The sequence below is a fragment of the Gracilinanus agilis genome, chromosome 3 (assembly GCF_016433145.1).
Source record: "Gracilinanus agilis isolate LMUSP501 chromosome 3, AgileGrace, whole genome shotgun sequence".
NCBI classification, from domain to species: Eukaryota; Metazoa; Chordata; class Mammalia; order Didelphimorphia; family Didelphidae; genus Gracilinanus; species Gracilinanus agilis.
In genome coordinates this window covers 61,259,216-61,285,614 of record NC_058132.1, presented here as the reverse complement: position 1 = coordinate 61,285,614, position 26,399 = coordinate 61,259,216, and the positions used below count along the sequence as shown (strand labels likewise).

The 26,399-nt window shown below is 40.6% G+C and overlaps 1 protein-coding gene across 1 annotated transcript in view; it reads left to right on the top strand.

Annotated features, from left to right (window-relative positions):
* Nucleotides 1-25,987, top strand: part of MYOM3 (myomesin 3) — an 88,775-nt gene extending 62,788 nt beyond the window's left edge. Inside the window, exons 22-36 of the mRNA XM_044668729.1 lie at nt 919-1,028; nt 4,629-4,673; nt 4,949-5,085; nt 5,659-5,803; nt 7,475-7,534; nt 8,801-8,868; nt 11,168-11,278; nt 11,975-12,062; nt 12,477-12,515; nt 19,272-19,380; nt 20,273-20,436; nt 21,365-21,401; nt 22,634-22,656; nt 24,857-24,912; nt 25,522-25,987. Of these exons, the coding sequence (XP_044524664.1) occupies nt 919-1,028; nt 4,629-4,673; nt 4,949-5,085; nt 5,659-5,803; nt 7,475-7,534; nt 8,801-8,868; nt 11,168-11,278; nt 11,975-12,062; nt 12,477-12,515; nt 19,272-19,380; nt 20,273-20,436; nt 21,365-21,401; nt 22,634-22,656; nt 24,857-24,912; nt 25,522-25,788 (1,459 nt within the window). The 3' untranslated portion in view covers nt 25,789-25,987. The remainder of the gene's footprint in view (nt 1-918; nt 1,029-4,628; nt 4,674-4,948; nt 5,086-5,658; nt 5,804-7,474; nt 7,535-8,800; nt 8,869-11,167; nt 11,279-11,974; nt 12,063-12,476; nt 12,516-19,271; nt 19,381-20,272; nt 20,437-21,364; nt 21,402-22,633; nt 22,657-24,856; nt 24,913-25,521) is intronic.
* The last annotated feature ends 412 nt before the right edge of the window (nt 25,988-26,399 follow it).

Below are 26,399 nucleotides of genomic sequence, written 5' to 3'. Positions count from 1 at the left end.
ATCCTCTATTCTGATACTCCTCCCAGCTCTAACAGTCTAGGTTCTAAGGTATCCCCCTTATGTTCTAAGCCCCTCCCAGCTCTGACATTCTGTATTCTAAGGGCCTTCTCGGCTCTGGCATACTGTGTTCTAAGTGACATACGTGCTATATTCTAAGGGCTCTTCAAAACCTCTCTTCAATTTTAAAAGCCCTCCGAGACAATTCCTGAGTTCAAATCTGGCCTCAGACACTTGCCAGTTGTATGATCCCAAGCAAGTCATTTAACTCTGTTTGCCTTGGTTGCTTCATCTGTAAAATGATTTGGAGAAGGAAACAGCAAACCACTCCAGTATCTTTGCCAAAGAAACCCCTACAGGGTTATGAAGAGTCAGACATGACTGAAAATTGGTTTATATACATTCTGTTCATTCTTGGTTACTCTGGATAAGTAGTAGCTATATTTCTTCCTCATTGTTGCCCTTTAGCTCCTTTCTTCTCACATGTATTCCATTTCCCAGATTACCAGTCATCAACCCTTAGACTGTAGACACATCTCCTAACAAGCAAGGGTCAGGGAGGAAATGGAAAAGTGGTCCTCGCTTTTTCACTTAGACCAATTGCTTCCTAAGCCTGAAACCAGCCACTTCCCCATCGCCCCAGCCCAGAGTGTCCTTTGGCCACCATAACACTTTTCCCTGTACCCCAATGCCTCCATGGCTCTGTGAGGCAAGATTGCTCAAAGGCATTAATGGGGCCAGGTAAGATGCCTTGAGATCCAGATGAGGAGGAGAGGGATGTGTTTGAAGACCCAGGATGATGATCTTCTGGGTATCTAAGGGTCTAATGTGAAGGAGGAATACGGTCTAGTGGTACCAGATATCAATTTGTACTATAAAGCAGCAATCACCAAAATAATCTCCTATCTCCTTCCCTTCTAGATCTAAGCTTATCCTGAAAGAACCAAGCAAAGAGGACCTAGGAATCTATTCAGTGACCGTCACGGATGCAGATGAAGATATTTCAGCAAGTCATACTCTGACTGAAGAAGGTAAGCCCCTGGCAGTGTGGGGCAGTGGAAAGGATGCTGGCCCTAAATTATAAATTGCTGCTTTCCCCTATTGATTATCTCCAACTTATCATGTCTGTAGCTTGTTTATGCCTAATTGTTTATTTGTTCTCTCCCCCATTAACTTGTTGAAAGCAGGGATCATCTTGGGCTTTTCTTTTTATCCTCAATGCTTGGCACAGAGTCTAGCACACAGTAGGTGTTTAATAAATGCTTTAAATTCAGTTCTTCAAGTCAGTAATCCCAGGCATGTGACCTTTGGCAAATCACTTCACTTCATTGCCTGTAAAATGAGAAAATTGAACTCAAAGACCATCAAGATTCCTTCCTGCTCTAATATTCTATGATTCTATAAGAGAGCAATTAACTTTCAGTCTGGAAAACTCACGTATCCCCTAATCTGCGGCTTTCTCTAGCTATTATAGTCAATCTGGGAGTCAAAAGACATGAGTTTGAGTTATAATTTTGTCCCTAATACACTGTGTGATGCTGAGCAAACCAATTCACCATTCTAAGCCTCAGTTCCCCCATTTGTAAAATGGGCATAATGAAAACAAATGAAATGGCATATTAGTGAAGCACTTATTATGTGCCAGCCCTTACTAAGTGCTGGGAATTCAAATACAAGCAAAAAGGAAAGACAGTCCCTCTTTCATAGAGGTTACAGTCTAAGGAGGGACTATACATAAGCACGAGCTAGAAAGAAAAGGGAGGACGAAGAGAAAGATGAAAGTATGGGGCACAGGGTATGATTCTGAAGTCCAGAGAAAATCAGAATTGGGACCAGGAGAAGAATGAAGACAGCCCAGCCATAACTCCACCACAAAATGGAGACTCCCGGAGGACCTCATCAATGAAAGAAGTGGATCCCAAACACTGCAGAAAATTTCATAATGAGCTAGCAATAGTAAAGGCATGGTTTAGAAGTCCAAAGGAAGTCAGTAACAGGGCCAGGAAAAGGATGCAATACAATGATTTTTGACCTGACTCTTTTTCTGGACTGTTATAAGGATTCCTGGAAAGATTTGGATTGTATTACTAAAGGCAAAGCTGTGTACTTGAGACTAGAGGAAGGCACATAGCAGACAGGAGTACAAGGGGAAAGGGATATGGGCACTAGAATAGAGATTGTGTACCCTAGAATGTCATCAGCTTTCTATGTGACTTAAAAGACTAGGCATTGATAATGATATAGGAAAGGGAAAGATAAACAAAGAGGTTCATTCATTAGAGGGGGAAAAAAATGTGCCTACGATAGGATGTCAGTACTCTATAGATTTCAGCAAACCTGGACAAAAGCCCAGCCACCCCGCCCTAGTTACACCTTAGTTAAAGCTCTTATTAATGGTATGGATAGTGAGCATCTTGAAAGGGAATAGTCATGACTAAGCCAGCGGGACTTAATTAAGAACCACTCCTACCAGACTAATCTCATGTCTTTTTTTTTTTTTAAGGATAATCAGACTTGTAGATCAGATGATTGCTTTGGATATAGTTTACCTAAATTTTTAGCAAAATACTTAACAAAATACCTCATACTGTTTTTGTTGAAAATACAGAGATATTTAGGCTGTGTGCAACAGTGTTAGGTGTATTCAGAAATGGCTAAATGGCCCTACTCAAAGAGCAGACATTAATGGATCAGTGTCAACTTTTTAGGTCTTTAGAGAAGTACCCCCAGGGATCTAATATTGACCTTCACTTTTTAATACTTTTATCAATGACTTGGATAAAGACATAGCTGGCATTCTTATCTAAATTGCAAATGACTTAAAGGTAGAAGTTATTGCAGACACACTGAAAGACAGAATCTGAATCCAAAGACATCTCAAGAGGCTAGAACATTGGGCCAGATCCAATCAGATGAAATTTGATATAGATCAATGAAAAATCCTACATTTGCCCCCAGGGACAGGCATAGCAGTCCATCTGAAAAAGATCTATATTAACAAGAGTTAACATTTACATAACATCTACTATGTGCTAGGGACTGTGTCAAACACTTTACAAACATCTCATTTGATCCTCACAACAACTTTTTCAAGGTAGATGCTAGTATTATCAATATTTTATAGATGAGGAAACTGAGGCAGACAAAGGTTGAGTGATTTGCCTAGGGTAAGACAGCTAATAAGTATCTAAAGCCAAGTCTGAACTTTTCTTGACTCCAGGACCACATTGTGACACTTAGATGACCAAGCATTTAGTGAAGGTCAAGCTCAATTAGTATGAGCCCACAGTATGACTTACTATAACCCAGAAAGTCAAAGCCACTCAAGGCTGTGTGAAAGCACAGAATTGCAGAACTAACTAGACAGCACGTTAGAGACCATCTCATCCAATCATATTATCTTGAGAAAACAGAGGCTCCAATAATCTCCATTAATTGATACTCAATGTCTAGGACTAGAAATCAGTACAGTTCTAATGTGGTCTGATCAGCTCACACCTAGAACATACCATGTCTAGTTCTGGGTGCCACATTTTTTGAAGGACATAGATAAGCCACTGAGTATCCAGGAGAGGGCAACCAGGATGATGAAGAACTGGCCAAAAGACCATCACAAAAAGATCCACTGAATGAACTGGGAATGGTTAGCTAGCCAAAAGACCATCACAAAAAGATCCACTGAATGAACTGGGAAAGAATAAGACTTGACGGGGAGGAGTGGGGGAGGAGAAGCAACAAAGGCCATGATCACTGTCTTCCAAGTACCTAAAGAGTCATCACATTGAAAAGGTATTCAGCTTATTCTGATTGGTCCCAGGTTGCAGAACCAGAGATGATAGAAATTGTAAATAAGCATATTTAGGCTGCCAGCTAATCAAAGGTGGAATAGGTTTCTTCAGGTGAGCCCTCTCCCTATTTTCTTGGGAGTCCCTTCACTACTAGAGGTCTTCAAGAAAAGGCAATTTAACCACTTGAATGATGGATAATAGAGGGGATTTTTTGTTCAGTTATCAGTAGGTTCAAATGGCCTCTAATGTTCCTTTCAACTCTGAGATTTTATGAGACTTAAATGAGAGCACAGAGCTGTAGAACTAAGTAAATAGTATCTTAGAGACCATCTCATCCAATCATATTATCTTACAGATGAGAAAGCAGAGGCTCCAAGAAATCAAATGACTTGATTGGAATCACCCAGTTTGCAAGTATCAGAAATTGGATTTGGATCTAGTTCTTCAGACACCAAATCCAATACTCTCCATTAAATCAAATCAACAAACATTTACTAAGTGCTTACCAGACACTGTGCTAAGAGCTGGCAACATAAATTCAAAAGAAAAAGAAAGACAGTCCCTGTCCTCAAGGAGCTTATATTCTAATGGAGGAAAACATAAAAGGAAGCTGAAAGGGAGTGAGGGGTGAGGGAGGTATGGAGTAGAAAAGGTACCCATGACAGGAGAATGGTGGAAGAAGTTCAGAGAATCAGGAGTGGAGTCCAGGAGAGACCTTATTATGGATATGAAGGCATTTGATAGACAATAGATGAGGCCTAGGGGTCAATGTCCTATGTGGGATGGTGTCCAGTCTATTAACTTGTGACTTCATTTTGATCTCCTCTTTGTTCCCTGCTCTAGAACTGGACAAATTGAAGAAACTGAGCCATGAGATCAAAAACCCAAGTGAGTATATGGAGCCCCTAAAGGAGAACTATCCAGTACAGAACCCAGAGAAAATGTCCTGGACAAAGATATCACTGACCTGATTCTGAAACTGAGATCCCTGGTCTGGAACTCAGGACTCCTAAACTTAGAAAAGACTCCCCAGGCTATTTAAATTATTGAATGCAAAGGATGAGCTCAAAAGTGGTATCAAAGTGATAAGACAGGAGAAATTGAAGGAGAATGTAAAGGGATGGATGAACCAACTTAACATGCCCTTCCCTTCTGTTTCCTAGTAATTAAGCTCATATCTGGCTGGAACATTGATATTCTTGACCATGGTGAGGTTCGTCTATGGCTGGAGGTTGAAAAATTATCTCCTGCAGCTGAGCTGCATTTAATCTTCAATGATAAAGAACTCTTCAGCTCTCCGGTAAGTGTCTGCTGAGAAATCCTAAACACAGGTTCCCCTCTCCCCTACCTCACTCTCCCTCCCTAATTTCCTTTGTTCCGTGAACAACATCACTAACAGAGATTAGCCCAGAGATGGAGTGGAATAACAGATAGGAATCAGAAGACCCAGGGGCTTTTTGTTTTGGTTCATGGGAAGGGAGGAGAAGGGAAATCATTGATATGTGTGTGTACATATATATTTCTGATAATTATCATACAGTGTTTTTATTCTGGAATAAATGTTAAGTAATTCAGCGTCTATTAAGTAGACTATACGCCACTGAGGACAGGGACTGTATTATTTTTGTATTTATGTCATCAGTACCCAGGACAGTGCCCTGCATGTAGCAAGCACATTATAAACATTTGTTGAACTGGACTTGCTGGAAGCTGAATTAGAAAGGAGAAAAGGGGGAAGACTGCCTTCTAGTTTATCCCTCTGTTTTAAAAAATAAAGACACTATAAAGGTTAAAATATTTTACCTAAGGACACACAGCAAGAGGCAGAACCAGGACTCCCCTTGCAGTCATTTTTCCTCTCTGTTTTCCCCAGACGCACAAAATCAATTTTGACAGAGAAAAGGGACTTGTGGAACTGATTATTCAAAACTTCTCTGATGAAGACATGGGAACATACACAGCTCAGCTCCAGGATGGAAAAGCTAAGAACCAGATCACCCTGGCCCTAGTTGATGATAGTAAGTAAATGCAGACACACACCTTGCTAGCTGACTTTTTGCAGGGATAGCGCATGGCATAGAAGAAATAGAAGAAATGCCAACAACTTTTCTTTATGACAATTAGTTATTTAATATATTACTAATACAGCTATTTGTTATTTTTAATAACTATTGGAGTTGCTCACCTCCCTTCCTCTTCTACAGCCCCTGTCCCAAGCCTCACCTCCCAGGCATCCTGTGTGGTTCCCTTGTGGCCTCTTTTACTTTACCTAGGCCAACTTTCCATACATGGTTCCCTCCCTCCTTCCCCTTCCCATAAGGCAAATCCCATTCCTTTACTCCATCCCCTTCTCAGAGCAAGGCTGTCCAGGCAAAATTATGAAAGAGGCAAAACTGAGTTCCCCAGCTTCCCACAGTCCTCTAAGGTGCCAGTTGATCACTGAAGTGATGGGTAATAACCAAAGTGTTTCTGAGAACCGGTGTTGGCTGAGAACTAAGGTTTTCACTCCTAGCTGATGTATTAACCAATAAGTGAATAGCCAAGTATGTTATCAGTCAATTCTAATGCATCAGCTGATAAGCAATCAATCAATAAGCATCTGTGAGGAATCCACCAGGTGCCTGGTACTGTGCTAGGAAACAAAAACAAAATCGGGACAGTTCTTGTTCTCACAGTGTTTACATTCTATGGAGAGAGATAAATTGTACTCCAATAAATATATACAAAATATATACAAGATAAAAATCAGGAAATTTAGGTGGGGAGAGTGATCGACTAATGCCTTCCGCTAGGCAGAATAAGAGTAAATTGGAGAGTAAGGGAGGTTTAGTTTATAGAAGAGAAATTTCACAACTCCAGTGCATTCAAAGAACCGAGGAAGCTGGGTGGTGCAGTGGACAGAGCTCTGGTTCTGGATTCAGAAAGATCTTTGTTCAAATCCTAGCTCAGACTCTCACAAGTTTGTGACTCTGGCTAAGTCACTTAATCTCTCCCTGACTCATTTGTAAATGGGGGCAATAATCGGGTCTAATTCCCAGTGTTGATTGTAAGGATAAAATAGGACATTGACAGGGTGTTTTGCAAACCTTAAAACACTGTGTAAATGCTAGCTATATTATGACTCTTGTCCACCTCCAGAGTTGCCTAGATAAAGCAAATATATGCCCCAGTAAGAAATACCTTCCTACTTTCCTGACTATGGAGTGGTTTCTCAAGGAGTTAGATCAGGGTAGAAAAATAAAAAAGACTTGAAATGCATATCTCTGTATTCAGTCCATAAGTACCCCATCCACCCTATCACCCTGGAAAAGGTTAAGATCTACCCTCCTCCCTTCTACACCTTCTCAGCCTTTAAGCTGATTTCACCCACAAAGAAAAATTCCTGTGATTGCCCAGCCTTCCTTCCAGCAAAATCCATACCCAAAGCTGGAATTCAGTTCACTTCCAATCAATAAGTCCTTATTATATGCTTACATATATAATTATCACATATAATTATATACTCCATACCAAACACTGTGCTAGGCTTTGACCCTACAAGTTCTGTCCTCAAGGAGCTTATAGTCAGTCTTCCAATTTAGAATCCTGGTTACAATAATGTTGCCTGGTACTTCTGTCCTTGATGAGGTCCTCCACTGGGCAACCCTCAACTTAGCTAATGGTGTTTCCCTCCATCTGGGCCTTTGCAGGTTTTGATAAACTTCTGAGGGCCTCGGCTGCTAAAAGGAGAGATTGGAAGAGAAAACAGGGTAAGTGCATCAGGCTGGATCTAGAGGGTTGGAATTTTTTATACCCAGTCACTCTTGAAAACCATCTAAAGAGGCTCAGAATTGGCTGATAACTGGATCTTTGAAGGGAATATCCACACTGAAGAAATTGGAGGTCATTTGTCTGTTGAAATGCATGATTAACATTTAATGTTTTAGAGGGAAAATATCACTGGGACCTAAATTTTACATCCTGCAGACTACCAGGGTTCTAGGGAATATTATGTGGGAAAAGATGACCGTTGTTGTTGTTATTATTCCAGAGTCAGAACACTTGGGTTAAAATGCCATCTCTGGTGCCTACTAGTTTTGTACCCTTATGCAAATGGATTAACTTCTCTGGGCCTCAGTTTCCTTATCTGTAAAATAAAGAAGTTGATCTAGATGGCCTCTGAGGTCCCATCTAACTGTAGATTTATAGTCCTATGATGTTTCTGGCCCTCAATTTACCAATCTGTAAAATCGACTAGAGATAGTCTCTGAGGTCTCTTCCAGATCTATCATATCATCAACAAAATTATTATTCCGTTCTTCTTCTCTTTGATATTATTAATAATCATAACAAATCAATAAGTATTTATTAAATATTTAATATGGGCTAGGTGCTATGCCAAGCACTAGAGATACAGAGAACAAGCAAAACCAGTCCTTGCCCTAGGAATTTACAGTCTAACGTGGGAGGTAAAATGAACATAAATAAATATAAACAAGTTATATTCAAAGTAACCTTAGAAGGGAGGGCACTGGCCCTGGAAGCCCTGGAAAGGGCCCCTGAAAAAGCTAGCATTTGAGTTGAGTCTTGGGTAGTATTGATGGTGATAGTGGTAGTAGTGATGATGATGATAGTGGTGGTGGTGGTGGTGGTGGTGGTGGTGGTGATGGGGGGTGATGATGATGGTGGTGGTGGTGGTAGTGATAATGATGATGATGATGGTGGTGGTGGTGATGGTGGTGGTGATGACAGTAGTTGGTGAATAATTTGTGTTGTTAGACCTGTGAGAGAATTCAGTTCAATCCAGCTCTATTCAACAATCTATTGCAAATCCATTAAATTACTTTTTTCCTTATGTGTGGCCACTAATCCTCCATGGCCCCACAGCCCTCTGTTGGCCTGCAACAAAGCAAAAGGTTAAAGTGAAGACGAAGATACATGGGCACTGAAAGCACAAGAGCTGATTGATGTCAGGGAGTCAGAGCCCTTCTCCAGCTCTAATGGACATGAGTAGATGGGTATGTTTGCTTTGGCAGGTCCCCATTTTGTGGAGCCTTTACAGTGGAAGGTCACTGAAGAATGTGAAGTGCATCTGACTTGCAAGGCAAGTATGACATTCCTGTCCCCTGTATCCCTTTACCTTTGAAAGAATCTTCCCCTCCTCCTCCCACCCCAAGCCCCTTACATTGGCCACTTCCTCTTACATGCTCAAGAATCCCCTCTGCCTCATGCTAAGATCTCTCCTCTTCTATTGGCTCCAGGGAGGAGCCCTTTGTTCTCTCTTAGAACTTTCCAGGATCCTGTCTCTTGCCCTCACCCCCCACATCATTCCCTTTGGAGTTCTCACCCCAATTAGTTTGGTTTTGATAACTTCATCATCCCTTAAAAAATCTTTGTCAACTTCCCCTGGCACTAACAGTTCCTTCCGTCTCTGCTTTTGGCGGGGGAGACAAAGATTTTCCCATCCAAACCCAGTGGACCTTCTCTTAATTTTTGCCTTCTCTTAATTAGGAAGGCTAGTTTTTCTCAGAACAAGAGTGTACTTGCTCCAGTCTGTAATGTTTGGCAGTTTGGCAAATAGTCCAAAGAGACCTGGCTGAACCTACAACTCTGAAAACAGATGTTACTGACTTTCCTGGGTGCGGTGACTGGTCAGGGGACGGGAAAAAGGAGTCCATGTTTAAGGACTGGTCCTTCCATCTTCTGGGAGGGGAGTCATGTATATATCCTCAGGAGAGAGGGGCATATCTGAGGGTGACCTTGGGATGGAAGAAATTCCCCCCCAGAAACCTGGTGACAAGGTACAGGATGAGGAAAGTGGAGCCCTGAAATTATAGTGAGGGACATAGGTTGGGGCCAGGGGAAGTTGACAAAAGAGAGGTTCTTTAAGGGATGATGGGGTTATTAAAACCAAACTAATTGGGGTGAGAACTCCAAGGGGAATGATGTGGGGGGTGAGGGCAAGAGACAGGATCCTGGAAAGTTCTAAGAGAGAACAAGGGGCTCCTCCCTGGAGCCAATAGAAGAGGAGAGATCTTAGCATGAGGCAGAAGGGATTCTTGAGCATGTAAGAGGAAGTGGCTAATGTAAGGAACTTGGGGTGACAGAAGGGGGGGAGATATTTTTTCAAAGGTAAAGGGCTACAGTTTCCATAGTGAGTGAGATTTCCCTGAATGTGATATGGTAGATATGTACCCCTAGGGTAAACTGGGATATGACCTAAAGAAGGACTTCCCCAAAAGGCAATGAGGCATAATAGACCCCAAGATGGTGGGGTTAAAGAGGCAGAGAATCCTGTGTTCCCAAGAAGAAAGAAGGAGCAAGTTACAAGTTCTGTGAACCTCAGTTTCCCTACTTTCCCTATCTATAAAAATGGGAATAATAATACTTGTAAAGGGAGTTTCCTTGAATACCAATATTAATAAAATCATGGATCCATTCCCTATCTCACTAGGTTGTTAGGAGGGGGATCAATGAGATAGCATACAAAAAGCTTTTTGCAAAACCTTAAACCACCATAGAGATGTGAGCTCTCCCTGCTGTCCCCTACCTCAGAAGATGGTTAGGAGGAAACTGCCTTGATGTTCTTGAGGTCTGCCTTGAGGTCCACAGACTCTCAGTGAGCCCCTGCATAGATTTCTGGGGTTCAGTGAACTTGGATAGAAAGGAAAAAATTGTATCTTAACTTTCATTAACCTTTGATTGAAAATTAGCACTTCCTTCCATGGAGAATTTCAAAAACTTGCATGATAATACATGTATAACCCAGACCAAATTGTCTGCCAGCACCCAGAGGGGGAAAGGAAGGAGGAAGGAGATAAGTTTGATTGTATAAATTAGGAAAACTTATATGGAAATTTGTTATAGAATTGGTAAAAAAAATAAAATAAAATAAAATTTCACCATCTACATAAAAAAATTTTTTCAAAAACAGAAACATGGTCAAGGGAAGGAGAGGAAAACATTAAGAACTGCTGATTAGAAGTTTCTTTTGACTAAACTCCTGATATGACAAGCCACAAATATTTACTAAGATCAAGTACAGGCCTGTCCTCCCAACTTCTTCTTCACTTCTAGCCTGGGAGAGAGAGGGAGATCTAGCCTTTTTAAAAAATGTACTAGGCACTTGGAGGACCAAGAGATAGGAAGCATCTGCCCTCAAAGGAGCTTTACAGGACTACCTGGCAGATAAGACCGCGCCACAGAAGAGTGGTGTATGTTAATGGCCAGGCAAGTCCTTCCAACAAAGAAACACTGACTCACTCTTTTACTCTGTTCCCAAACATGAAGGGCACAGAACCATACTCTGGCTCATGGAGTTTCTCCTATAAAACAAAAGAAGTCAGAGTTTCCTTAAAGAGATGCCCTCACTTATGCCCTCTGGGCTCTCTCTCATTCCCCAGGTAACCAACACCAAGAAGGAGTCTCGATTTCAATGGTTCTTCCAGAAGAAGGAGAATCCAAAGGGCCAATATGATGCCCAGACAGGAGATGGCCTTCTAGTGATTTCAGAGGTAAACATGGTGGGCAGTTAGGTAGCACTGTGGTTAAAGTGCCAGGTCTGGAGTCGGGAGGACTTGAGTTAGAATTTGGCCTCAGATACTTCCTAGCTGTGTGACCTTGGGCAGGTCACTTAACTTCCTTTCCGAACCCTTGCTGCTCTTCTGTCTTAGACTAAATAAGTAAGGAAGGAGTTTTTAAAAAGTTCCCTTTGGAAACCGCTTTGTGGTACTCTGTGTGTATCCATGAACGCGTTACACAAGTTCTTCGAGGGAAGGAATTGTTTCTTTTTTGTCTTTATGCCCGGCATATCACCTGGCATGGAGTAGGCACTGAATCCAACAGTCACTCAGCTAGCAAGCCAGTGGGAAGGAGTTTCCCCATCCTGGGGGTGCCCCACGTGAATGAAGTTGTGGGTCCAGTCCCTATCCCAATCTTAATGTTGAAATCAGTAATGGAGTTGGTATTGGCCTGAGCCTTGGAGGATGCCTGCTGGTGGAGATGGGGAGAAGGTGACAGGAGTGTCAGGGCACCTGAAGTCTACAGGCAGGGGAGATGCGTTGCCTGGTTGGCGGGGGACACCGCCCACTCGCCGGAGAGTGGTGGGAGACGGGATTGTAAAGGCTAAAGGGTTCCCCTCTCCTCAGCAGCCTTGAATGCCAGGCTTCTGTTTTCTTCTCTCTCAAACGTGTTCTCCACACTCCCGCCAGATGTCCAAAAAAGACAAGGGCACGTACAGGGCTGCGATTTCGGACGACAGAGGGGAAGACGACACCGTGCTGGATCTCACAGGCGAAGGTAGGCACCGCGGCGCTAGCTAGAGGGAGGGGGTCTCCTGGGGCGCACGGCACACGCAGCAAGTCTGATAGCTACCGCGGCCCCCCGGCTAAACTATGAAGGAGACGCTCTGTCGCTATTCCCAGCTGCCCTTTGCTCCTTGCCAGGGCCGCCTCTTCCTTCCTCCGTCCTGGCCAAAGTCTTTCCCTGCCAGAGCTCAGAGCCACAAGAGGTGTGTGCCCAGAGCTGCCCCTCCCCAAGGATGCTGGTACCCAGTGACAAAACCCCGGTGCCCCGACCCTCCATCCTGCTCCAGCCGCCACCCCAGCGTCCTGATACTTGAAGTACTCTCGGGTTAAGGAGTCATTTTCTGCCAGTGCCTTCTCCCCACGCCGGACGCCGGACAGGTGACCTCTCTGTCTCTTTCCTGTGCAGCGTACGATGCCGTTCTCAATGAGCTCTGCAGGATCAGTGGTGAGTCAACCCCATCTCCTCTACCCTCTCTGCTGGGAACTGAGTGGTGCGTATGGGGAAGCCCGGTTGTCTGGCCACCCCTTGCGGGGGTAAAGCTTCCCAACCCGGGGGGGCACACTAGCCTCAGCCCTGATTTATCCAGCCATAGCGTGGATGAACAGTGCGAGACCTCTTGGATGACACCTACGTGAAACAGTCCTTCGGGTGAGCATGGCTTTATCTCTGTAATGGCCCAAACTGGCTACAAATGTCCCCGAGTCTGTGGCTCATACACTAGGCTAACCGCTTTAGGGGCAGCCAGGAAATACAATGGATAACAAGCTTGACTTAAGTCAGGAAGACCTGTGTTCAAATCCTGTCTCTGATCTGTGACCCTGATCTGTAAAATGGGGATATTAACAACATCTACATCATAGGGTTATTCTGAAGGTCAAATTAAGATGACACACAAGTTTTGCAAAACTTGTTGTTCAGTCGTTTCAGTCATGTATGATTCTTCACGACCCCATCTAGGGTTTTCTTGGCATATAGACTGGAGTGGTTTCCTATTTCCTTCTCCAGCTCACTTTACAGATGAGGAAACTGAGGCCAACAAGGTTAAATGACTTGCTCAGATTCACACAGCTAAGAAGTGTCTGAGGACAGATTTAAACTTGTGTTACTGACTCCAGGCCTGGTGTTTTATCTTAGCTGTTCAAAATTAAATATACATATATAATTTTATTATAACAATATATTGTTTATTATTTTTAATTTTTATTGTGTTTATATAGTATATTTACATATTTATATTGTATATAATAGATCTACATATTACATTAATATTAATTAAACATTATAAATTATTTATATTATAATATTATGTGATTATTATGTATATATTCGTATGTTTTTATTTATTTGATAATAATAAGCATTATTTATGCTTATATAGTATATTTATATATTATATTATAATTTATCATTTATATTGACATAAAATTTTCATAAGTAATTATACAAATTTCCATTTTGTGAATATAGATATAAATATTTGTATATTTACCAGGTAAATATACAATATATAATAATAGAATGCTATTGAGTTATATTATATTATCATTTTTATATTATTATTAATACTAGTATATTCTATTATTATCACAAATATTTGTATAAATAATTTATGGGTACAAGTGTGAATAATTATTTAATAATATAATGAATGTATTATATATTCATTGTATATTAGTTTTAAGCATATTGTATATAATTTTATAAATAATATGATATGTTATGTATAATATTAATTATATGATAGTTAAATTAAAATTACCATAATAATTCTTACACATCTGTAATTACATGCATACTCCTCAGAATGCAGGCAGTATATCAGAACAGAGTTTTCTAAGATTTAGGGCTGGAAAGGATCTTAGAGCCCATTTAGACCAACCATATTCTTATATAGGAATCAAGGTTCAGGGGCAGCTAGGTGAACCTGTGAATTAAGAACCAGGCCCAGAAACTGGTCCTGGATTCTAATCCAGCCTCGGATACTTCCTAACTGTGTAACTTAACCCCCATTGCCTAGCCATTACCACTCTTCTGCCTTGGAACCAACTCACAGTATTGATTCTAAGACAGAAGGTAAGAGTTTAAGAAAAAAAAAAGAAAAGCTCAATGAGTGGCCAATGACATCGTACAGGTAGCAGGCAGCAGAGCCAGGATTCAGATACAAGTTAAGATTAAAGAATCACCGAATTTGGGAATGGGAAGGATTTGGGAATGGGAAGGAAGCCTCAGTGTCTGTCTGTTCTGTCAAGGGTGGGTTAATGTCAGGTTCTACTTGTCAGAAATCCCATTATTAAATTTTCAGTGTGGGCATTTGCACCTCAGAAATCAGCAAAGGCTTGGCATCAGGGCTTGATTATGGTTTTGCTGAAGTCTAGACTTAAGAAAATGGTAAAAAAAAAAAAAAAGTTAACAATGCAAATTAAGCTTAAGGATATGTCATGCTTACATTGTTTGGGGAGAGTCAGTTGGTAAACCCTGGCCAGTATACCCCTGGGTTTGACCTATATCCAAAAAGGAATCCCCCTATAATATACCCAGCAAATTGTCCTTCAGTCTCTGCTTAAAGATCTCTGACAAGGAAATCACTACATCCCAAGGTAGTAAGTTAAACTTTCAACTAACTTATTTTCCTAAATTCAAACCAATGTTTCTTTTTTCCCACCTTCAATCCATTGATCCTGTTTCTTCCCTTTGGGGCCAAACCAAATAAATTTAATCCTTGTTCATGTTATCCCTTAAAATATGAAAACAACTATCAGGATTCTTCTAATTCAGTCCAAGATCTCCCAGTTCCTTCAATAAGAAGAGATGATCTAAAGGTACTTCCTCTTTGCTAGTCCTCAGTTTCCTCATCTGTAAAATGAAGGAATTAGATTACATATCCTCTAACTTCTCTCCTAGCTTTAAATCACAGACCCTTTGACTCTTCCTCTGGATACTGTCTTTCCTAAAAATGTGGCACCCAGAACCAAGCCCAATTACTACTCACATGTGTTCTGACTGATGGAGAACAACTGAACTGCCGTCTCCTTAGAGCTGGATGCTATGCTACTCAATGCAGCCCAAGGTTATATTGCTTTCTTGGCTGCCTTATCCCACTGTGGATTCATTCTGAGCTTGTTGTCCTTTGGAAACCTCAGGTCTTTTTTCAAATAAGTGGTACCAGAAGTGCTGATTTTTTAAACCCAAGTATGAGATCTTACATTCATTTCTATTCAATTTCATCTCATTAGAATCAGTCCCATGTTTTACACTCATCTATACCACACAGCTTTATGTGTCTGTGTGTGTGGCATGGGTCAGTTGCTCATCTTTCCTGGGCTTTATTATCTTCCTTTCTAAAATGATGGCACTGGACTTGATCCAATTCAATCCAACTCAAGGATAATGTGTTTTATTCCTCTACCGACCCTTCCAGTTCCATTGGTCTCTGAATCTATGAATTGGATTGAGAATTCAATCAATACTCAACAAATACTCATTAAAAACTTCCACGTGCAAGGCTCTGAGTGTTAGGTTCTAGGATATCAGTGACCCAGCTAAGTGTAGAATGAGGTGCCAGCTTCCCTATCAAAGAGTCAATCTACAAATCCTGACTGCATGATTTCTATTTTCAGAGCACTGTAGTGGGGATGTGATGGAAATGATCATAAAGACAGAAATGCCTCCCACATCACTTTGCTAATCCTAAGCAATGCCCTAAGAATGATCAGGACAGGGAGGCAGGAGTTTTGCCAAGCTGTTGGTGTGGGCAGTCCCTCCCTGAACACATCTGCAAGATCATGCTAAGTTCTGGGAGTTGCAGTTTAGGAAGGGCAGTGAGAAGCTGGAGAGCAACTGAAGGAGGGCAACCAGAATGGGGAAGGGCTTCCATTTCATTCATTCATTCATTCATTCATTCATTCATTCATTCATTCATTCATTTCATTCATTGGGGAACTTTGGAAATAACCAGGGATGTTTAGCTGCAAAAGAGAAGTTTAAAAAGACGCTGAAGTACACCATTTAGACCAAGACTTCTTCTCCCTTTTTTGTTGTCATGGACCCGTCTAGTAAAGCCTCTAGACTGCTTCACAGAATAATGTAGTTTTGGGGGGAAAATATAATGGAAAGAAACACTAAACTTCAATTAGAGGTTAGTGAAAATAAAGACAATTGAAATCTCCCTATGTCCCCCCTTGTGAGTCCATAGATCCCAGGTTAAAAACTCGCTAATATAACTAAAAAAGAACTCCTAGTATAAATGGAATATATTTGTTGTGGTGGCCCCAGAAGGTAGACCTGGAAGCAGAAGGTAGATATGTGTAAAAAAAAAAAAAAAGGCTAATTCAGGTTTAGATCAGTGAAATGATAAGTATTTTTTTATATATGTTATTAGCACCAAAACCTGTGCCAACTCTGGGGATGCAAAGACAAAAAAAAAATATTCTCAAGGAACTTCTATCCTGTCTGGGCAGATGATTTGTATGTATAAAGATAGGGACAAAGTGACTTTGTGAGGAATCTACTAGCATCTGGGAATGCTGGGGAAAACTTCACATAGAAGGTGGGACTTGAGAAGAGTATTGAAGGAAATGGGGGTGCAAAGAGGTGGTAAGAAGAAGGTAGCACATTCCAGGATTAGGAGGAAGCCTGTGCAAAAGCACCATGGGAAATGGAGTATAGTATGGAAGGAACAATAAGAAAGCTAGTCTGGCTGAATTTACAGAGCAAGGGAAAGAATAGGTAGAAGCTTGAAAGGTAAGTTGATTTTAAAAGGCAGACAGATGTTTGTATTTGATTCTAGAGAGAATAGAAGGGGGCAATTGGGTGGCTTAGTGGATGGAGAGCCAGGTCTAGAGATGGGAGGTTCTAGGTTCAAATCTAGCCTCAGACACTTCCTATCTGTGTGACCCCGGGCAAGTCACTTAACCCCCCATTACCTAGCCCTTATTTTCTTCTATCTGCCATGGAACCAATACACAGTATTGATTCTAAAGTGAAAGGTAAGGGTTTTTAAAGAAAAGAAGAAAAGGAGAGGAGAGGAGAAGAGAAGAAGAGAAGAGAAGAGAAGAGAAGAGAAGAGAAGAGAAGAGAAGAGAAGAGAAGAGAAAAAATAGGAAGCCACTGCAGTTTATAGATTAGGGGAGAAACAATATGAACACACATAAGTCAACATAAAATATGTAAAAAAGAAAATATAAACTAAATTTGGTGGAGTACTAGCAACTGAGGGAGCAGGAAGATCTCATATATGAGGTAGTATTTGAGCTGAGATGTGAAGGAAGCTAGGGATTCTAAGCTGGAATAAGGAGAGACTATATTTGAGGTAAGCAGGACAACCTATGTGGGGACAAAGAGAGAGGAGACAAAATGTTATGTATGAGGAATTGTCAATAAGCTTCAAAGTTTGTAGAATTTTGCATACATGACCTCATTTGAGGCTCACAACAATCCTGATCAGGATTCATTTAACAGCCCATCAGTGATCTTATTCCATAATATATTATATATTTCATAATATATTTTAAAAAGAAATATGTTTAATACATTTTAATTTAAAAGTATTTAATAGTAAACATTGTTTAATATTTTAATATTAATTATCATACTCTTAAAAATAAGAAAAGAAATAGATCATATACCTCTCACAGCTCTGTCTGAGACATAGTTTCTTAACCAAATAAAGGTCAGGGGCAATCACATTGGATAAACTTCCATTACAAAAAATTGAAAAGCTTCTGCACAAGCAAAATTAACGCACCTATAATAAAAGTAGGATAGGGGCAGGAATCTTTGGATCAAATGTATCTAATAAGTTTGATATCCAAAACAGATAAACAATGATATATATAATGTATATGTGCGTATAATATATGTGACAAAATCCATTTCCCAATAGATAAGTAGTCAAAGGATAAGAATAACTAGTTCTCAAAAAAGAATAGCAAACTAATAATAGCCATATGGGAAAATGCTCCAAATCACTCACTATGATAAAATTCAAATCAAAACAAACCCAAAGTTTCACCTCACCCCCTACAAATTGAAGAAAATGACAAGATTTGAGGATAGTCAATATTATAGGGGTTGTGGGAAGATAATACATTGTTGGTGAAGCTATCTAGCCATTGTATTGAATCAATACAACTATTTTGGAAAGTCATTTTGAATTCATGCAAATAAAATGCCTAAAATATCCATACCTTTTGGCCTAGAGATTCCATTACTGGGCTTAGACCCCTAAGGAGATAATTGATAAGAAGAAAATCCTTGTATATACCAGAATATTTAATAGCAGAGGTACAGTAAATTGCAAACAAAGTAGATAGCCATCATCTGGGAAATGGCTAAACAAATTGAGTTACATGAATGTGATAGATTATTAACATGCTATAGAAAATACTGAATATGATTGAATGCAGAGAAGAATGAGATCTACATGCACTGATATAAAATAAACATAGTCAAGAAAACAGTATGCAGAAGGGTCCAGCACTATTAATGGACAACCACCAAAAACATAAAAAAAGAAAAGAAAGGAAAAGAAAAGAAAAGTTTAGAAAAGGAAAGAAAAGAGAAAAGGAAAGGAAATAAAGAAAAAAGAAAAGAAAGGAAAAAGAAAAGAAAAGAAAGAAAAAAGAAAGGAAAGGAAAGTACAAAATTATAAAGAATAAGCATTGCTTGAAAAAGAGATATGAAGAAATACTTCTATACAAGGTTTTCTGATAAATGTTTAAAGCCTCACTTTCCAAAAAGGGTGGACACATTTTAAATTTTAATCTGAATTCTTTACATTTTCTACATTCCTTTCATAAATCTAGACAGTCAACCAAAACAAGAAATCAAGCACTGCTTGGCTGATTTCTAAAGTTTAAATGTTCACAATTAAAATCTAAAAACCAATTTTTTTGAGCCAATCTAATCTGGCTCCCGCATACCCCTGCTTCCTGCCAACCCCTGAGCAGAAGTGGGAGGTCCACAAATGGACATTTTGCCCATATTTTCAGCTTTTTTTTTATGTATCTATGATTTATATTAAATTTTTCTTCTTTTTCTCGTCTCAAAAAATACTGTTTGATATTTATAATAGTTGTCTTGTATTGATATGAAGGAAACTAGAGAGATGTTTTAAAAAAACAGAGAAGACCACCTTTTTTTTTAATATAAGTCTATCAGTGAAAACAACTTATGAAAAACTAACTCTGTTTTCCCCATCAGCCCTTTCTGCCACCCCACTGAAAATCCAGGGCACTGAAGAAGGCATTCGAATCTTCAGCAAGGTGAAGTTCTTTGATGTGGACTACATGAAGACCTCCTGGTACCACAAGTATGTCCTCCCTCCTTTGTAAAACAGGGCCTTTGGTATAGATGATTGACCATTAACATCCCCTCCAGATTTAATTCTCTGGTAGCACAAGAGAAAGAAGGAAAGATGGAGAGGAAAGGGAAGACCATGCAAACTTTTTTTTTCTTGGCTTGGAATGGAGTCTGTGACACTGGATTCTGGGGGACCAGAGATAGCTAGAGTTAGAACCTGGGAAAAGCAGGAACTTGGGAATGGAAGTTGTTCTATTGCTTCATAGTCATTTCTTCAGAAGATCTAGCCAGGAATGTATGGAGGGGAACTTATTATTGATCATAGGATACTAGATTCAAAGGGATATGAGAAGGCCATTGATTCCAACCCTTTCATTAACATAAGAGCAAACTGAGGCCCTAGAGAGATTGAGAGACTTGTCTAGGGGCAGCTAGATGGCTCAGTGGAAGGAGAGCCAGACCTGAAGATGAGAAGTCCTGGGTTCAAATTTGGCTTAAATACTTCCTGACTGGATGAACCTGGGCAAGTCAGCCAATCCCAATTGCCTAGCCCTTACCACTCTTCTGCCTTGGAACTGATGCTTAGTACAGATTCTAAAATAAAAGGTAAGGGTTTAAAGGTTTTAAAGGCTTGTCTAGGAATTTACAACTAGTAAATACCTAAAGCAGGGTTTGAACTCGGGTCTTTCTGTTTCCAAGTCTGGTGCCCTCTCTCCTCCATGCCACCGCCATCATCCTCTATCTAGCAAGAAAGTCAGACAATCTGATAATCCACCTAGCAATATTAGGGAGGAAATGAAGGGAGAATGGAAGAAATTATGCTTATAAGGCTTATATTGGCCCATCCAACTGCCCCCAATCAGACAAATCACGTTAACCTTTTTGATGATTTTTGTATTCAGAGAAAAGCGTCTGGAAAGCGGAGATCGGCTAAAGTCAGGAAGTACTTTGGATGAAATCTGGCTCCACATTCTAGACCCCAAAGACTCTGATAAGGGCAAATACACCCTAGAAATCTCAACTGGAAAAGACATTCGGAAACTCACAGCTGACTTGTCAGGTCAAGGTGAGCAGAACACATCTGTCTGTCTGTCCATTGGCCTGTCCAAACACGTATTCAGAAAAGCCTCTAGTCTTCTGGGGGCCCCCATTTCTTCCCTTTCACCTCTTCCCACCTTGCTTATCTGGTCTCTATTCTTCTAAACAAGAATGTTATGGTTGCTGTCACTTCCTAAAGACTCTCCCCACTCCCACTGCCACCCCCAATAAAAACCTGCCTTTATAACAAAGAGATGCATTTAAATGGCCACCTTCACCATGCCAAGCAAGGCAGGCTTCATTCCCCTCCACACCTAGAACCCACCACCTCTCTGCCCAGTGATGGGTGCCATGCTTTGTCCACCACAAGACCTCTGAAGCCAGGACTGCAGAGAGATCAAGATTCAGAAATCTTTTGATGTTGCTCCTTTTGACATTATTGTGGTCATCGTTTAAAGGGTTCAACTGCCCAAGACATCTCTTTAAGGTAAAAGGAAGACATAATCCAAAGAATTCCAGGATCCAGTGTGATAATAACCAGCATGGAAAGAGCACTTAAAGGTTTGCAAAGCATTTTACAAATATTATCTCACTGGATCCTCACAGCTACCCTGGGAGTTGGTGCTATTATGATCCCCATTTTATAGATGAGAATACTGAGGCTGAGAGAGGCTGAATATCACACAGCTCCTGAGTGCCTGAGGCAGGAGAAGAACTCAAATCTTCCCAACTCCAGGCTCAGTACTCTATCTACTACTGTACTTCACCTTCTCAACACATTAAGACATTTTTTTTTAAATACATTAAAAGTATCTTGTCGGTTTCAAAATGCATTATAACAAAATCAGCTGACATTATTATCTTGCATTAATTAGTAAAATGATCTCATTGAATCTAAATTGGATGATCAGATTAAATGAGGCACTCATCCTCTCACCTATCTTTTCCTTCTACAGCTTTTGATGATGCACTGGCTGAACATCAGAAACTGAAGTAAGTCTCTACTGACATTTCGTTCACTGATTCTTCTAATCATTCAGCAAACATTTCTAAGGCGCCTACTGTGTAGGTGCCAAGTTCAATGGGCTGGGGAAGGGGGTTAGGCAAAGAAACACAATGTTTAAATAAGATGAGGTACCTGTCATGAAATTCAGAGTCTAACAAACAAATAAGACACAGAGAAAACCATAATAAATATATTAAAAAAAATAAAAGAAAGTTCTCTATGAACGTCAAGGAGAAAGGCCATTACCAGTGAGGTCAAAGAAAGCCTCCTGGAAGAGGTTCCATTTAAGGTGGACTTTAAAGGATTGGTATGGGAGAGCTAAGTGGTTTAGTGACTAGCATGCCAGATGTGGAGTCAGGAGGTCCTGGGTTCAAATATGACCTCAGACACTTTTTAGCTTTGTGACTCTGGGCAAGTCATTTTACCCAAAATACCTAACCCTTACCATTCTTCTGATCAATTCCAAAATAGAAGGTAAGAGTTGTTTAATTGTGTTTTTAAAAAAGAGGGGGATATTTATAAGAATTCAATAAGCAAAGAGGATATAGAGGCTATTCTGGCACCTGAAAATAGCAGGAACAAAGGTGTAGAGGTGGGAGAATTCAAGGCATATGTGGGGAGGGCAGGGGAAGGAGCTCTCATTTTCCAGTTTGGTTGAAGCACCAAGTATGTGGAGGGGAGTAATAAAAGAGAAGGCTTTTAAGAAAGGTACCATCATAGCATATCCTTCTATCTAGAAAGGACCTTACTGGATGATATGTCCAACTCTCTCATCTTACAGATGAGGAAACTGATGGGTGAAGTGATTTACCCTGGTTATACAACTAATAAGTGTCTGAGATGGGATTTGAACCTAAGTCTCCCTGAGTCCACATACAGTGATCCATTCATTATACCAGGCTTCCTTTCATAGTAGGGTAATGCTAGTTTGTGTCCAATCAAAGAAGTATGATCTTGACTCATTTGGTAATGGGGAGCCACTGAAGGTTTGAAGGCAGAAGAAGAACATGACCAGATCCATATGTTCCCTAACGAAGCTTGGACCAGAGATATTCCCTTCCCTTTGCTAACTGAGTAAATATCTCTGTAAACTGCAAAGAAGTCTGGAGAACTGATCTTTTATTGTCATTGTTATTATTGGGGCTGTTAGATATGATTACAGAATAATTGATTTAACAAATGGAAACTCACTCCCTTTTCCCTCATTTTTGTTTTTCAGGCAAGCTGCAATCATAGAGAAGAGTAAGTCCATTGTCTTTGACATTCTTTTCCATTTCTCATATTAGAGGCAAATACCCCCAAGGGAGAAAATGCCCCCAGGGATGGCCAGATCATCTCCTCTGTCATTCCTTATTCTTCCAGTGACAAATCATTCCAAAGAAGTTGAGGAAGATGGTTAATCAAACTGTGATCATTTGTTAACTCATATATTCCCAAAGCTCAATTATTCAAACTCTAGCTGACAATCTAGAAGAAAACCCTAAAAAGGCAAGAGAAGAAACATTTAATAGGCATCTGCTATTCCAGATCCTGTGCTATAAGCAAGTGCTCTTATTATCCCTATTTTATAGTTGAGGAAACTAAGGCAGCCAGAAGTTAAATGACTTGCCCAGGGTCATACAGCTACTAAGTGTCTGAGGCTAGTCTTCCTGAGTCGGGGTTCAGTACTCTTTCCACTAAACCACCTAGCAGCCTCTAAACACCTCATATAGTGATCACAAAGCCCATGGACCTTACTCATAGGAAAGTCCCTTAGGCCCCCAATCAGAGCTTGGTTATTTGTAGTTTATGCACAATTTAAACAAATTTAGTTATCAGCTTTCCCAGCTTCTGGCAGATTAGAAGCAGCAAATTAAAAAAGAAAAAATCCAAGATCACCTCACAGGTACTTTAGCAAGAGAGAGAGAAATGACAATTGAGATCATCAGGGAGAAAGGGTATATTAGGAGAGCTCAAAAAGCCTAGAGGGTTGGGGTCACCAAGCATGTGAACAAAGAGCGCCTCATACCTCAGGAGAATATCATCCATGTGTTCTGACCAAAGGATCTTAGTTAGAATCTCAAGTCATCCCAGCTGTGTGACCCTGGGCAAGTCACTTGACCCCCATTGCCTACCCTTACCACTCTTTTGCCTTGACTCCGAGACGGAAGGTAAGGGTTTAAAAAAAAAAAAAAGAATCTCAAGTCACTCCTCCCTAAAATATAGGAAGTTGGACAGATGGCGTCTGAGATCCATTCCAACCCTAAATCTATAATCCTATGATCTACTAATATTTTGATGGCACCGTACAGCTAGTGGCCAAGTCCTGTCACATATTTGTTCTTCCTCAGTTGTTTCGGTCGAGTCTAACTCTTCATGACTTGGATTTTCTTAGCAAAGATCCTGGAGTGATTGGCCATTTCCTTGTCCAGCTCATTTTACAGATGAGGAAACCAAGGCAAAAAGAGTTAAATGACTTGCCTAGGGTAACACAGCTAATAAGTGTCTCAAGTCAAATTTGAATTCATATCTTCCTGACTAGCCCAGTGCTCTATCTACTATGTCACATATACCAGCTTATTTTTGCTTTAAAACAGCCCTTTAAGGTTGGTAGTTTATCCCTATTTTTCCAGATGAAAAACTGAGGTCCAAAGAGCAACGGGAATTGTCCTAAGACCACATCTGGCAGATCTAGGACTCAGATACTATTTCACCAAATTTAATTCTCTTCCTGCTATCCTACACACTTCTTAAAAACTAATGTTCGGGGGGCAGCTGGGTGGCTCAGTGGATAAAGAGCTAGGCTTAGAGACAGGAGGTCCTGGGTTCAAATGTGACCTCAGACACATCCTAGCTGTGCCACCCTGGGCAAGTCACTGAACTTCAATAGCCTAGCCCTTACTGCCCTTCTGCCTGGGGACTGATACTTAGTACTAAGATACTAAGGCAGGAAACAAACTAATATTTGTAAATATAAACAAGAATCACTATAAGAAAATTAAGTTATGTTCATTTGCATCAATTCACAACTTGACCAACTTTGTTACATGTGTCTATTTTGCTACCATCAAACTAGCATTGAGTTTTGTTTTCTTTTATCTTTGCCAATTGATAGTTGTTAGGTAGACTCGAGGCGATTATCCTTCATTCTTGGTACACAAACAGCCTGTTTCCTTCATTTAGCAGTTCTGCGAAACTTTGCTGATGAGTAAAATCTGATTAAAATTTGTCGTCACTTGACCCCCATTGCCCACCCTTACCACTCTTCCACCAAGGAGCCAATACACAGAAGTTAAGGGCTTAAAAATAAAAAATAAAATAAAATTTGTCAGTTTAAAAAAGTTTTAGTGCTTTAAAAAGTGAGCCTAAGTCATCTGGAGAATTCATTTCTAGGTAACAAATAGTCTAGCAAAAACCCAGATAAACCAGGGATTTGCTGTTAATTCCGTTTGTTTCTTTCCAGATCGTGCCAAAGTCGTAAAAGGCCTGCCAGATGTCGCCACTATCATGGAGGATAAGGTAACAGTTGGGACAATTCTGAACACATTCTGCAGATCTGTTTGGATTCTCGTAAAGTCGTAGAGCGTCTAAGCAGAGAAAGTCTGCAGAATGTTAGAACCGAGAGGGGCCTGAGAACATCCGATGGTAGAACTAGAAGGGATGATGGAGGGCAGAATGTCACAGCTAGAAGGGACCTCAGATAAGAGAGAGGCAGAGCAAGGAGGGATCTTTGAATGTAGAATGCCAAAGTTAGGAGGAACCAGAAGAACAGAAAATATGGGCCTTAGAATATGATAGAGAATATTAGAACTAGAAGGGACCATAAAACATGGAATATCAGAGTTAGGAGAGACCTTAGGTCATAGAACGTCAAGAGGCAGAAGGGCTCGTGAAACACAAAATGTCAGAGATATAAAGGAGTTCAGAAAATAGAATATTAGAGCTGGAAAAGGACTCTAGATCTCCTGACTCCAAGCCTAGCACTCCTCTTTCTCTCCTCCCCCTGCTTTCCTACAGATGCAGACTCTCCCCTTTAGTGCTCACCTAGGAAGCAAGGTAGGGCGCTCCATTATGGAGCTGGACAGTTCCCAGGCTGACTTCAGGGTTCTTGCTGATCTCTTAAAACAGACCCTGTGTTTGACGTGCATCATCTCAGGAGATCCCTCCCCAGAGATCACCTGGCTGAAAAATGACCAGCCCGTGGCCTTCCACGACCGCTATCGGATGGAAGTGAAGGGGACTGTGGTCACCATCACCATTGAGAGAGTGTGCAGTGAAGACAGCGGACGCTATGGCATCTTCGTCAAGAACAAATACGGCTCTGAGACCGGGCTGGTCACCGTCAGTGTATTCAAGCACGGAGAGGAGCCCAAAGAGCTGAGGAAGCAAAAATAGCGAGTTTTCAGAATGTCCGGCTGCTGGGTCAGACTCCAGTGGTGGCTATGTGGTGTAGTGGAAAGAGGACTGGACTTAGAGCCATGGCTTGAGGTCTCCTTATTCTGTAACTCCCCCTCTCTGAATCTCAATTTTCTCATCTGCTAAATGGGGATAATAAAAATTGCATTGCCCACCTTACTGGGTAAATGATAAGGAATATGCTTTGTAAATGAGAGTACTAAAATAGTTCAGAAAAAAAAAAGCTATAATTATAAGATTCATCACGTAGGGTTTTTCCATATGAGTCATATGGAAATTATGGGGGGGATCATAGAACTTGGGTGTAAATCCTGGTTCTGCCTCTTAACTGCCAATGTAACCTGGATTTCTTTTTCTTTAATGAAACAAGCTTTATTAAGTTCTTACTGTGTTCCAGACACTGTTCTGGGGCTGATATTAAGACAAAAACCAAAATGGTGCCTCAAGGAACCCATGTTGTACTAGATGAATACAACATGCCCCAAGATAAGTAAGTGCCAATTATTCCAAGGAGAGAGAGCTCACTAATGACTGAGAGGATCAGGAAAAGTGTCTTTTTTTTTTTAACCCTTAACTTCTGTGTATTGGTT